At 38.5% G+C, this 12,871-nt stretch overlaps 1 protein-coding gene across 2 annotated transcripts; it reads right to left on the reverse strand.

The window, feature by feature from the left end:
* Positions 1 to 292: 292 nt before the first annotated feature.
* Positions 293 to 11,967, reverse strand: LOC128444418 (troponin I, fast skeletal muscle). Of its 2 annotated transcripts, none has more exons than XM_053426899.1 (7): positions 11,851 to 11,967; positions 6,295 to 6,333; positions 5,785 to 5,821; positions 5,550 to 5,678; positions 5,124 to 5,213; positions 4,187 to 4,363; positions 293 to 1,307 (listed from the first exon to the last, which is right to left on the reverse strand). In XM_053426899.1, exons 2-7 carry the CDS (start codon positions 6,303 to 6,305, stop codon positions 1,227 to 1,229), a joined length of 525 nt encoding a protein of 174 aa, XP_053282874.1. In that variant the 5' UTR covers positions 6,306 to 6,333; positions 11,851 to 11,967; the 3' UTR covers positions 293 to 1,226. The 2 variants fall into 2 exon arrangements, with proteins under 2 accessions (XP_053282874.1, XP_053282875.1); XM_053426900.1 differs by having other exon boundaries at positions 6,295 to 6,330; positions 11,851 to 11,955.
* Positions 11,968 to 12,871: the final 904 nt, after the last annotated feature.

A 12,871-nucleotide genomic window follows, 5' to 3' on the forward strand; every position in this document is an offset into this window, starting at 1 on the left:
AAGTAAAAATCACCATAAAATGCATTAGTGGAGATAATCCTACATAAAGAAATGTAGCATCAACTGTAAAGAAGTTATGGTCTAAGTTTAGCCGGATGAGAGAGAAGCTGACATTTTATGTCTTCTACCTTATTTCTATTTACTTCAAAAAATGCGAGCAGCGGACCAAACCCTCCAAAAACCTGAGGTTATAAATCAAAATAGGCTAATGGGATTTCATTTAATTCAAATCGGAGATGAACTACTGTGAACTAAAACAGAAGAAAACAAATCCAAGACTCTGAACAAGATGAACATTAAGCTTTTGTATTTAATGTGACTGCAACAAGATGAGAATAAGATCATGGCATTTTTGATTAGTAAAGAAAAGATAACATGATGTTGTTGGGTACAGACTGTGGACTGAGTTATACCTCTGCAGTTAGACTCGCAGTAGCTAGCATGTTTAGAGCGATTTGCTTCATTTGATTCATGATTGCTAGCTCTTCATGCTTTGTCACTTTCCCTTTTCACACTGGGCCTTAAGTGCTTTTAATTACAACACATCAAAAGCATAGAGGCAGACATTCAGTGAAAGAAAAACCTGATATCAATAATTTGAAACTAAATAAACCTAAACCCAACCTGCACATAAAGCCTCAAACAAACGGCCTCATCACAACCAAATAGTGGGGTCTACTTGTGAATTATGCAGTGCCACAGTGCTATTATATGAGAATGATACATTATAGACATTTTACATTTTGATGCAGAGGTATAAATCAGAGCAAAAGCAGGTTTGATTCACCAGTCATGTACCAAGAGACGTTGGAATATTACAATACATCAAAAGCAGAGGGCAGTTTAAATCAAACTTAAGAGTTTTGTTCCAAAGTGAGCAATCCAAAATTACAAAACTAAAACACACAAAAAATCTCTAACCCAGCTGTGCCATCTACCTCAGATCACGTTACTGATTTTCAATAGTACTTCAGTGAAACTTTTCATTTAATTCTTTTTTTTAAACAGTTCAGATTTATCCAATAAAGGCCCTTTATCACTTACTGTACCATATCAGAACAGTTTATCACTATCACCTCCACAGCTGTCATGTCTTGTTGTTCCTTAATGGAAACGTTAAAGTGGATATGCAGCATTTTGGAATAAAACTCTTCAGTTACAAAGACATGAGACAAGAATTCTGTCCTGAAAACCACTCTTAATCCTTAATCAGTGACAGATGGCATTTAACTATCAAACATCTTCTTCCTATCAGACTTGTCTTCAATGTTCTTACGCCAGTCTCCCACATCGCGCAGCTGCTTGTCCTGTGAACACAGATGATATTTATTTCAGATTTATTTTACATAACATAATGACCTGTATTATATACAAAAAAGAAGAAAAAAATAGCAAATAAGAATGTTAACCATAATAAGCTCCATTGTTATCATATAAATCAGTTGTGATTTATTTGAGTGTTTCTATGCTACTTTATCTTCTATGCGGCAATGATAAACGCTTCACTTCCTGCGTCCGTCACACGATGTCGATCCTTGGGTGCTAATTGCTCATTACAGTCCACGCTATCAATAGCACATCACACTGTTAACATTTTATGTACATTGAATGATAGTTGTAAAACAAAGCTTATTCCTGTTGCCAGTAGTTGTCACCAGCAGTATTATTACATACAGATTCATATATCTGTTCAAGTAGGGGCTCTGATGTATCGTGAGCAATTTTCTGTGAATTGACAATGTTACAACAACTTGATTTTCCCACTGATCAGTAGGTGGCGCTATGACCCCTTTTAATTATAGTTGTGAAGTTGGGGGCCGGTTGGATAATGCAGAGTGGATTTACAAAGTAGTTCCTGTTTCATGGCGAATCAGTAGGTGGCGCTATGACACTGAGGAAATATTGACACATAGAGCTGTTAAGGCTTGGACTCTGATCAGGAAACAGAAGTTTGGTGGTGATAGGACAATGCACACTGGAGTTATGACAACATTGTCGCCTTTGGTCCTATGACTTGACTGATCTCTTTTGAGCTGTATATTGTAAAGCAGCCAGGAGCAGTCCATCAAAGTATTAAACTTGTCACTTCCTGTAGCCAGCAGGGGGGGCTTTGACGACGAGTAAATATTGACACATGGATCTGATCAGGGTGGGACTGTGAATGTGCGAATGAGGTTTGAGGCTGATGGAACAATGCACAGAGGAGTTATAAGAAATCCCTCTTTTTTGGCGAATCATCCAAATTTGACGCCACGCCACGGTCAAACCGTGTATATCCTACCCTTAAAAAATCTTCATTTTACTCTTAATCATGAACTAGAATTATCCCTCAACAATAATTGACAAATATCCGTAAATTTAATTTAGTTTGCAACATATTAACAATGTGTGAACGAGCTCTGCAGCCCTAGTGAAGAAGATTTGTGCCTTGGGCAAACCATGGTAATACACGCCCTCTAGTGACCAATATTGCAGGTGTAGCTCAATCATCTTGATTTGACTCATCAAACTTTAACGCCACTTCACGGTCAAACCGTGTGATGAAATCAACTATACCAAGGTGGTTTACATCTCCATCTTGTTTAGGTGACATTCCCAGAAGTTGAAGTTAATCTGATGAAAGTCCTACGACAAGTTCGTCAAAGTGAAAAAGTGGTAAATGGCTAAACTGGCCACTAAAGTCAAAATGGTGGGCTTCCTGTTTGGTCTAGCATATCTATCGCGGTACCAGGGCTGCACTTTAGGGGGCGCTATTCAGTTATTTTACCACACCCATTCCTTAAAACCTTCTGAATGTCTTCAGGGGGGGCTGTTGTTACACAAATGTAGTTTGAGTGATATAGAAGCATGAACACTGGAGTTACAGCAATTTAGTTTGTCACGGCGAGTTGATGAACTTTGACGCCATGCCACTAATATGGCGTTTGACGAAAAGTCACAGTTATCATGTGCCTACATCATCAATGTCTCGAGAGCCTTTTGACACAGGTTGACATGGTTGCGGTCAGTGGAGGAGGAGGAATACTTCCAAGTGTAAGACGTTCAAAAACAAGATATTTCCTGTTACCACCAGGGGGCACTGTGATTTTAATTCATAATTTCTGTGTAGATGTCATCAAACCGGGACTCTTGTGTCACATGTCTAATTTGGAGTCGATTGCATCATTTATATCTGAGATACACAACCTTGTGTTTTAATGGTGTATAATCAAACTTTGACGCCACGCACCGTGCGATGAAACACGAAATTCGAGGTAATTAATATCTCCATCTTGTTGTGATGACACTCATCTCCATATGAAGTTGATCTGATGAAAGCCCTGGGACAAGTACGTCAAAGTAAAAATGTAGAAAACGGCCAAAATGGCCACTTATTCCAAAATGGCGGGCTTTCTGTTGCGTCTTTCTTATTGCACCTCAGACTTTTTTGTGCGTCTGAACATGATACAACTGTGTATCGATTTTTTGTGAAGATCAGTCAAAGTGAACTCAGGGGCTGTGTATAGGTGGCACTTTTGAGCCATTTTGCCACACCCATTATAAATTTCTCCGGAATACAGTTAGTCTTTGGGGTTTTGAATTTCCTGCAAACTTTGGTATGAATTTGAGCATGTGTAGGCCCCGTGTGTTTCATTTAAATCGTATGAATTGTTGTTTTCTCTATGGAGGCTGACATGTTTTTACTTTAGCTCAGACTGGACAAACTAAACTAAAAAATGTTGAAGGCTAATTGAAGGCTGACACAGGTTATCCTTCATGTTTTGAAGTTGAGGGTGTGAGATATTCAACTGCAACATGCAACTTCACTACTAGATATCACTAAATTCTACACACTAAACATTTAAGGGACGTTTGTCACAGGTTTCAGATGTGTGCTCTATCAGTCATTTACGGCTTCTTCTATGAATGACTGAATGTGGGCAAGATTACTTTTTTATGACCTAAAAACAAATCCTGTTATGTTATCCTTTATAATGTAGCCTAAGTCCAGAAATCATTCAACCTTCTGTTTGACTGTCGGATCTCTTTTTAACGTTTCCATTTAATCTTACCATATTTAAGAATCAAACTCAAATGTCATAACAAAAAAATAAGATCTAGGTTGTGTGCCTTGCATGCTGGATCACCAAATACTCTGCAGCTGTAGAGTTTGAGAATGAGGACCAAGGTAGAAGAAGCAGCTTACCTCCTCTTTCACCTCCTTCTTGACCTGCTTCAGGTTGGCCCTCAGGTCCATGTTGACTGTGTGCTTGGAGCCCAGCAGAGCTTTAAGCATGGCATCAGCAGACATACGCACTTTCTTCAGCCGAGGTCTCTTGAACTTTCCTCTCAGATCCACAATCTTGATGTTGAGATCTCTGACCTGTAGGAGGAGTCAAGACATAAGGACACATTCATTCTTATTGTAGGTCACATTTTATTTTAAACATTTTGCGGGTAAAGTTGTTTCGTGCATGTTCTCAAGCAGGGTAGTATTGGCCTGCTGGAAGATGAGGCTGGTACATTTCTCATATCAAAGTATGAAATGAGATATAATCTGTTTCCCTGTGCAATTGTGACGTCAGTGTGATGGGTCAAGCGGATCAGGCCCTGGCCTTTAGAAGGTGTACTTCTGGAGGACGCAAAGTCGCATTCCGATAGATTATGCAGCCCCATGACGGAACGTTTCAGCCTTTACCATCCCTCCTGTTAAAGGGATTCGGAGAGACTGATGACATTTTTTTATTTTATTTATTAAGATAGAGTAAAGATGCTTTGAGATGGCCTATAAATTGTCTCTATAGACTGCACAACCCACCATGTGTATTTCACTGTTACTCCGTCCATTAAAAAACATTTCTGAATTTGTGAATACATAATGACACAACCTTTTTCAAATGTAGTTTTGAAAAAACAATATCTTCTTATATTTGGCCCAATACAACATTACTGAACCTGCACAGACAATAGGCTGAGAATTTAATTGTAATATACTGTTAGCAGTCTAAAATAATATTACTGAACCCAAATCTATAAATCAACATAACTTTTGAAAAGTTAATAGCATGAATCAGTCATGAATATGAACAGCTCAGAGATCTGCTGAAATCAATACTGTGAGCAGGCCTGAAAATGTGTCCTACCTCATTGAGCACCATGTTGAGCTTGAACTCTATGGAGTACCTCTCCTCCTCGCTGATGTCAATCTGCTCATGGAATTTCTCGCAAAGTTCCTGTAGAAGAAAAAAGAGAACTGTAAATGTCCCTTTTTGTTGAGTTTGCAGTGTTCCTGAAGTCAAGTTCAACCCTAACCCTAGGGATTAAACAAACTAATTGGTGCTGATCTCAAATATTTTCATCTTGTATTAATACTTTAAGTTCAGATTCAAATCTTTGCTAATACATGTGCTTACCATTAATGACATGTATGGAATGGTTCAAATTGTGTTGTTAGATATTTATGAACAGGATTTCAGAGATGACTAAAGCATGACTGCAGCACCCAGTAATAACCCTGCCAGAGGCTTATCCCGGACTGACCCGGGACAGTCTGTTCTGTTTTCTCTCACCAAAAGCTCGTCCTTGGAGTATGGAATATCCACAGGGGGACATTTGTCTGCCAGGAACTTCTCCCTCTCACCAGTCTTCACTCCGGCCTCAGCATCCAACAAGGTATTGGCCACCACCAGCATACAGCTCTGCAAATCACAGTCACACACAACCTTAAGTACATAAAGCTAAAATCTCAAAGTAAGCAAGAGAAACACAGCAGTATCTCTTCTCCGCTATTTATTCATTTATTACCTTCAGAGTATGCTTACGCCTCGCAGACAGTCTTTTCCTGAAGATAAATATGAAAACATTCATCAGTTTTAGGGGAATTAAAGGAGGTTTATTCTACATTTTTCACAAATCCATCATTATCATTTATTTAACCGAATCATGCAGTGATGATGTTGATATTGAGTTGATACTGCTTTATAACTTTTGTTAATTTGATGCTGTTGTTGCTGGTAATTTCTTATTACTTCCAAATGTGGCTTGTGTCACATGTGTCGTGTGTGTGGAAGCCATGTCTGCATAAATATCAAATGGATTCTGTTAAGAAAAAACATGAAATGGATCTATTTCAAAGCAAACACAGAGTTAGACTATTATGGTATGTATGTGCAAGATGTTCAGCAATCTGCATGATTCGTTCCTTGGCTCATTGGCCATTTTAAAATCTGTTAGCACAGCCTGCCATCAACAACATTAGCTATAATCAAACAAGAAGCACAATATTCATTATTAAGTTTGATTTTAAGTACTTACTCAGTGGCCATGTTTGCTGCAGGGTCCTGTTCTTATCTGCTAGAAAAACAAAAAGGGTAGATTGAACCATTTTTTACCTTTAGATATGTGATAAAACTGATATTTCTGGAGTGTTGCTGGAGTTTGTCCACAATAACACAAAAGCAATATGTACAAATATTAACTTGCAAGAGACACACAAAGCAAATACACTTAGTGTTTCAGCAACAACAAACAGGACACTGTTATTTTGTATTGAAATGAAATGTAAACTGTAATCTGCTGCTTGAGGTCACCTTTTTCTGCATTTGATCAAATAGCTGAGCTTTTTTTTTACCATATGACGTAAGCTTTGATTTGCAGCAGTCGGCAAACATAATGTTCTATTTAGGGATCAGTTGGTCATATTTATGTAATACATGGTGACTAGTCAATATATGCAGGGTAGTGTGCAAACATTTCTTCTCTTTATTATAAATCATTATTCAGATATATATTAACAATGAATAATGTTATGTTACATTATTGTGTAAAACTGATTTGAATAATGTTGGGTTTAGTGAAAAAAAGTTATTATGTTAACTATCACCATGCTTTAGGTGAAAAAATCTAATCCAATATACATTATGTGGTGATGTTGTTGGGTCTTTGGATTGACAGTTTCCACTTTTGGTCCAGCCTTACTATGGATACATAAATAAGTAAATAAGTGGAAAATCAAATCAGTACCAATGTCCCTGTATATCAACAACATGGCCTCCCCCTCCGACAACAGCTTTGATAAATTTTGTGTTTTTACAATCTAATGGAAAACATTGAAAAGGATCATAGCTACAGGATCTCTAACAAGGTTTTTATTAGTGAGATTTAAGAATTTATCCATCTATAAAGGTCGGTAATTGTCTACCTGTCCATATTTTGGTTTCTCAACAACGGCTCATTTCAATACGCTCGAGAAAATCTATTTGGATCTTTACAACATGTGGTCAGGTCAGAACCGTACTGCGAGCGCAGTGCACCCAGACAACTGACATGCCAGGGCTTTCAGAATGGTGAAACTCAAGTGCACCTTCTATGCTGTCACCGAAATATTGCTGGAGCTGATCAGGAGCAGCCAACTCAAGCTGGGCATAGTAATCAGCGACCACCCACAGGTACAGTACATCCTTTTTATTTCAGTAAGCTGCCAGGTGAGGCCTCTTTGGAAAAAACTGTTGGCAGGGTATGCTATCCTACTGGAAGATGCCTTTGACATTAAGGGGTACTGTAATAATGACAGAGTGTACAATGATTTGTTCAGCAACATGAATGTCAGGTTCCTTGCCCTACCTGCGGCCATCTCTACCCCAGGTTGCTCACATGACGTATAAAAAAACAGGAGTCATCAGACCAGGCCATTGGCCCATTTTCCAGTTCTGATGCTAACATGCCCAATGTAAACATTTCAATAGTGGACCAGGGTCGACAGGGGCACTATGACTGGTCTGCGTCTACACAGACCCATATGCAGCAAGCTGCGATGCACTGTGGTTCAATCATGATCAGAATGAAGTTTTGAGGGATTAAGCATTGCAGGCTCTATGCTCCCTATATGTACATCAACGACTCTTGGGTGTAAATGATCCTTTTGTTGGTAACCAAAGTGGCCTTCTCTGTATCACTTTTGGTAGAAACCAATGCATCATGGGAGCACCCCACGAGACCTGCTATTTTTTAAATGCTTTGACCCAGTTTTCTAATGTCACAATTGGCCTTCGTCAGTTGCTCACATCCTTAAACTTGCCCAGGTTTCTAGTTGCCAACTGAGAACTGAAAGTTCACTTACTGCCTAATATATTTCACTGACTAACATATATATATATAACAAAAAATCCATGTTATTTACATCCGTCAGTGTTTTTACTGTTGTAGCTGATCTGTGTTTATGCTATCTAACTGCATCATATTGAGGTCATGTCTCTCCTGTTTCTCTCGTACCGTAGAAACTCACCTCTCTCACATGTCATGATTGGATCCAGCTAATTCTATTTCAAGACACCATTTTGATTCCAGGAGGTTTCAATTAACGGATCTTTGTAACCAAGGCCATGTTGATGTCCTCGAAACTATATTTAAACACATTAGGGTGGGGCTCAGGGACAGAGGTCCAGCACTTTGGTCCACTCATAAACAGCGCAAAGAGCATGACTCATTATAACCTAAAAGATCTCCTGACTGGTCTTTGAGCGCCACCAAGCTCCCAAATGTAGCCGATACTTTTCCAGCTTTGGACTTTTGCCCTAAGCGTAACTTGGATGTGAATGCTAACTTAGCATGTTAAGTTAAAATGTTTACATGCTATGTAAAGTTTGCTAATGGGCTAAACATGTGTTAACTATGACCTGCTTAAATGGGTATTTTAACAAGCTAACACTAAATGTTACAAGATTTAAGGATATTTTAGCATGTTAACATAGCATGCTAACATTATTAGGTCAAAATCTGCATTACTTTGAATACAAAATAAGATATCTCTTAAACTGAATGAATCCCATTCACCCATTGCTTTAGTTTGATTATAATGCTAATACGGTGTGCTAACACTAGCAATGCTAAATATGAAATGCTTGTACGTTAAATAACTTGGACAGCTTAGCATGCTAAATTTGAACAGAACCCTGTAACCAGCTTGAATTACAATAACATGCCAACTTAATCAATATTCGTATTCTTAATCTAGCCTTTTAGTAATGTCCAAAATGTGCTACATTTATATAAAAATGATTATTGTCAGTATCTCCACAAAGCATTTTGAGCATGTAACAATCTTGTGTACTTATGTATGATAAGAGCTACCCTAACCAAATTGTTAGATTTATTCAGTATGACACACTTTTCAAACTTGAGGTATCTAGAAATATAAATATTTGAAATGTGTTTGGTAGTGATGTAGAGCATATTACTTCATATTTGATATTTGCTAAACATTTAGCAAATATCAAATAAATTGTGCAATACTTGTTGTATTAACATCCAAACATTGTACACATAGTCTTGTTTGTGAACAGATCAACCTGTTTGGGATCAAGTACAGTGCATACAGCACATAATAAATGGTAGCTTCACTATATTTTGCACACTGACCCACAACCATCCAGTACAGAATACAAATCTTAAACAGGTTCCCTTTGATTTGATAAAGCACAACCTAATTTAGCAAAAAGCACCATGTGAGCAAGAAATAGGGCTAAGCTCGAAGCGTCAAATATGAAAAAAGCAACCATCACAGGGGAACTGGTTGCATGCTTTCCCAAGTCTCATACCAGCAGGCAGCACCATGATGTCGGGTACGGAACTAGAATTTCTAAATATATACAACAGAAGTTGAAAAACCTGCATTTTTTGTTTTGCTAATCCAAGGTTAAGGCAAATAGCATATCAAAGGAAAAAACACTTAGTAAAACCAAATCACGAGGCCATTTAAGTTGAGTTCACACTACACGACTATCATCAACTAACGACAACAATCATGACTATTGCTGCACAGTTCGTACTGCGGAATTTTCCGTTGTGTGATCGGGAGTCTTGTTGTCTATGTTAGTTCATGCTTCATGACTAACTGAGAACAAGAGGTCACACACTTCACTATCTTTTACCAGGAGAAACCTCCAACCGACCATCTCCTGACATTTATTCTAGCACCACTGGTTTACATTTATTGATTCAAGTTGAATGTCTCAGCAAATATCATTAGCTTATCATCTAACATTTCCATCAAGTCAAAATTATTCTCTGTCAGGGTTTTGACCATATTCCTGCAAAACTAATGACTATTTTCCTAGCAAACAAGTCTCTTAACTTCAATACTTAGAATAAAGCGAAACATCTATAAACAGATACCAGTACAGTGGGTAAAGTGACCCTTTAAGTACCAGACTCGAGGGATCTGAGGCCAATACCAGGGGTACTCAGAGGCCAGATAGTTGCTGCCTGAGCTGCGTCTAATATTTAGGAGCTGTGACAGTGCAGTGGATTAAAGCTCTATTCCTGGAGCCACAGCTGCTCCTAACTTCTTCACTATGGAGACAAAAAAACATGACAGCGGGCTCTTCTCAGAAGAAAAGACGTCTGGCAACCACTGCAGGCATCCCAAAACACATAGCTGGCCAAGGATCAAATGGCTGTCATCTGTGGAACAGTCGGGGGGTACTTCCGAGCCGACAATGTATTTTCAGACACTCGACACTCTGAGGGCATAGTAACATATTGCTCTGGAGACAAGAAGAGTTAAATTTATGCCATGATTTTTGTTCTTAAGAAATTGATAGTGGGTGTTACGGGTGGAATTGTCTTTGGAGGGAGGAAGGTGGCAGGCTTTGCTGTAACCCAACACCATCCCTCGCACAGCCACGACATTAGAGCATTTCATAAAAATAACCTGCCGCTGGGTTGACCTCAGATACACAAACACTTCATCTGCTGTACACCCAGCGAAATACAGACAGGAAGGTACAATAGCATTCGATATGTCCTATCTGAAATAGTAGTTCTGTGAAGTTAAAAAAAAACTATAACAAGTCTAGAAAAGACATTACAGTTTTGACCAAGTTTTTCCACCAAGCCGACCGACCATGGATTTATTTGAAGTTTAATTTCTGTTTGATCTTGAAAAATAAAGAATTTGTTGATCAGGTCCATACATTTACAGAAACCACAAAAAAACACTCAAAGACTATGAGAAAATCTCTTTTAAAAGGTCATCCATTGTAGGGATCTTGTTTTGATAAAGGCAGAATAAAGAGTCACTATTGCTAACACACTCCAACATTTGTGAAGGAAACAGGCTAAATCTGGTGGGCAGGGATTTATGTGAAGTGTAAAGTGCAGACAGAGACCGAGGTTGGCAGCCGCTACAGATTAGTCCAGGTTTTCCACACGCAACCCTCCGTGGTGACAGGAGGATAAACACTAACGGCTCGATTTTCAACTTCATGCCTTGTTGTGGTGTTCCTTTACAGCACAGCACATCAACAGGTTTGCCACACCACAGACGGAACTCATGTGCTCATATTTCTAAGCTAACACAAAAATGACTCCTTTAACCACTGAAATCCAGATTAAACACTACAATAAGAGTTGTAATAGTCAGTGAAACTGAAAGAAAGCTGACATTTTCCATGTGTCCTCAATTCACAGAGCACATCGACTAGTAATTGTTTTCGTATGGCTAAATTTCTCCATACTCTACAATTAAGTCCTGTTAAAACACTCCAATCGCAAAGATGCCATTTTATCACGGCTACACACCGTCCACATTCATTTCGCATTGCTGTAACCTCTGTTTGAAAACCAGCCAGTCACACTCCACGTTTCGTCTCATGACCTTGTGAGTAACCTTTTTCTACAACCTTCCGCTGACACAAACCAAACATAAATTCCCAACAAAAATATCGTTGAGACAAAGTATTTTAAAATAACGCCAAAGAACAATCAACAAAGGCAACAAAACAACCACAATGCCACTGCATGCTTCTAGACGTCATCACACTTCAACACACTAAAACAATAGCAAAGTGGCCAAAGAGAAGATGTCCTTACTTTAACAGAGCAGACTTGTCAGAGTCCCAGACACACAGACCCAGGCAGAGAAGTGTTAAGAAGGTATATATTGCAATCTCTGAAGACCCTCTAAATCCTCCACTTTCTCTTTATGGAAGTGGATTACTAGACAAACCAATGAGCTGGCAAGGTCATGAAATACAGTACACTGTCATCTGCCCCTTCCTCTGAGCGCCTCATTATAAATAACCCGCCCTTTAAGATTCTTATCTGTATTATCTTGTACCATCAGCTCTTGAGGCACAAAATGAAGCAAAGTGATTAAACCACAGAGGCATTTTGTAATTAAAAGTTAATATATATACACAACAGAAGTTATTTAAAGGTTTGATATCATAGGAAAACACTCACTGACAAGATATAGCAAAGGTGCAGTTGTAAATTAATCTGGAAAGATTTTATATTTCATATTCTAGTTCACATATCCATGAACATAAAGTGGAAAATGTATCATGCAGTTTTATTCCCACGTTTTCCATGCTGCACGGAGCTGAAGCTTTGGCACTTGGTTTGGTGTTATGAGATTATATTGAGCATTCACATGATGGCAGAAATATGAGGCTGGACATCTGTTGGGAGTTTGTGCAGCTTGACAAAGAGATAGTTGCAAATTTAGTCAAGCACAATGGCTTTTTAAAGACCTATAAGTGAACCTCATGGCTGCAGTGTTTATGAGCTGAAGTCAAACAAACCTTTCAACAGTATCGGAAGTAAAACAATGATTCTAACTGTTGTTTGGTGTTTTTCTTTGTTAGGCTTTCAGATTTTGATAATGGAGTAGTCATTATCTTTATGTCTTGACTACGGATTGTACCTATTATGAAAAGACTTCAGAAAATGTAACTCACACAACACTTTCAGCAGAAGGGAAGCCGTCCTAGACTCAGCTTGATACCTGAAAAGACAAAACCATGATGTCATGTTAATGTTAACTCAATTATACAAGGTAATATCAAAATTAAACATCTATGAAATCCGATAAAGGCCAAAAACACAATTA

This window comes from Pleuronectes platessa, chromosome 7, assembly GCF_947347685.1.
Source record: "Pleuronectes platessa chromosome 7, fPlePla1.1, whole genome shotgun sequence".
NCBI lineage: Eukaryota > Metazoa > Chordata > Actinopteri > Pleuronectiformes > Pleuronectidae > Pleuronectes > Pleuronectes platessa.

What these genes read in the sequence shown, in the direction of transcription:
- LOC128444418 (XM_053426899.1), bottom strand. An exon ending in GGCGTAAGCATACTCTGAAG is followed by an intron (nt 5,679 to 5,784) that starts GTAATAAATGAA and finishes TGTGATTTGCAG; the next exon opens with AGCTGTATGCTGGTGGTGGC. An exon ending in TCAACATGGTGCTCAATGAG is followed by an intron (nt 4,364 to 5,123) that starts GTAGGACACATT and finishes CTCCTCCTACAG; the next exon opens with GTCAGAGATCTCAACATCAA.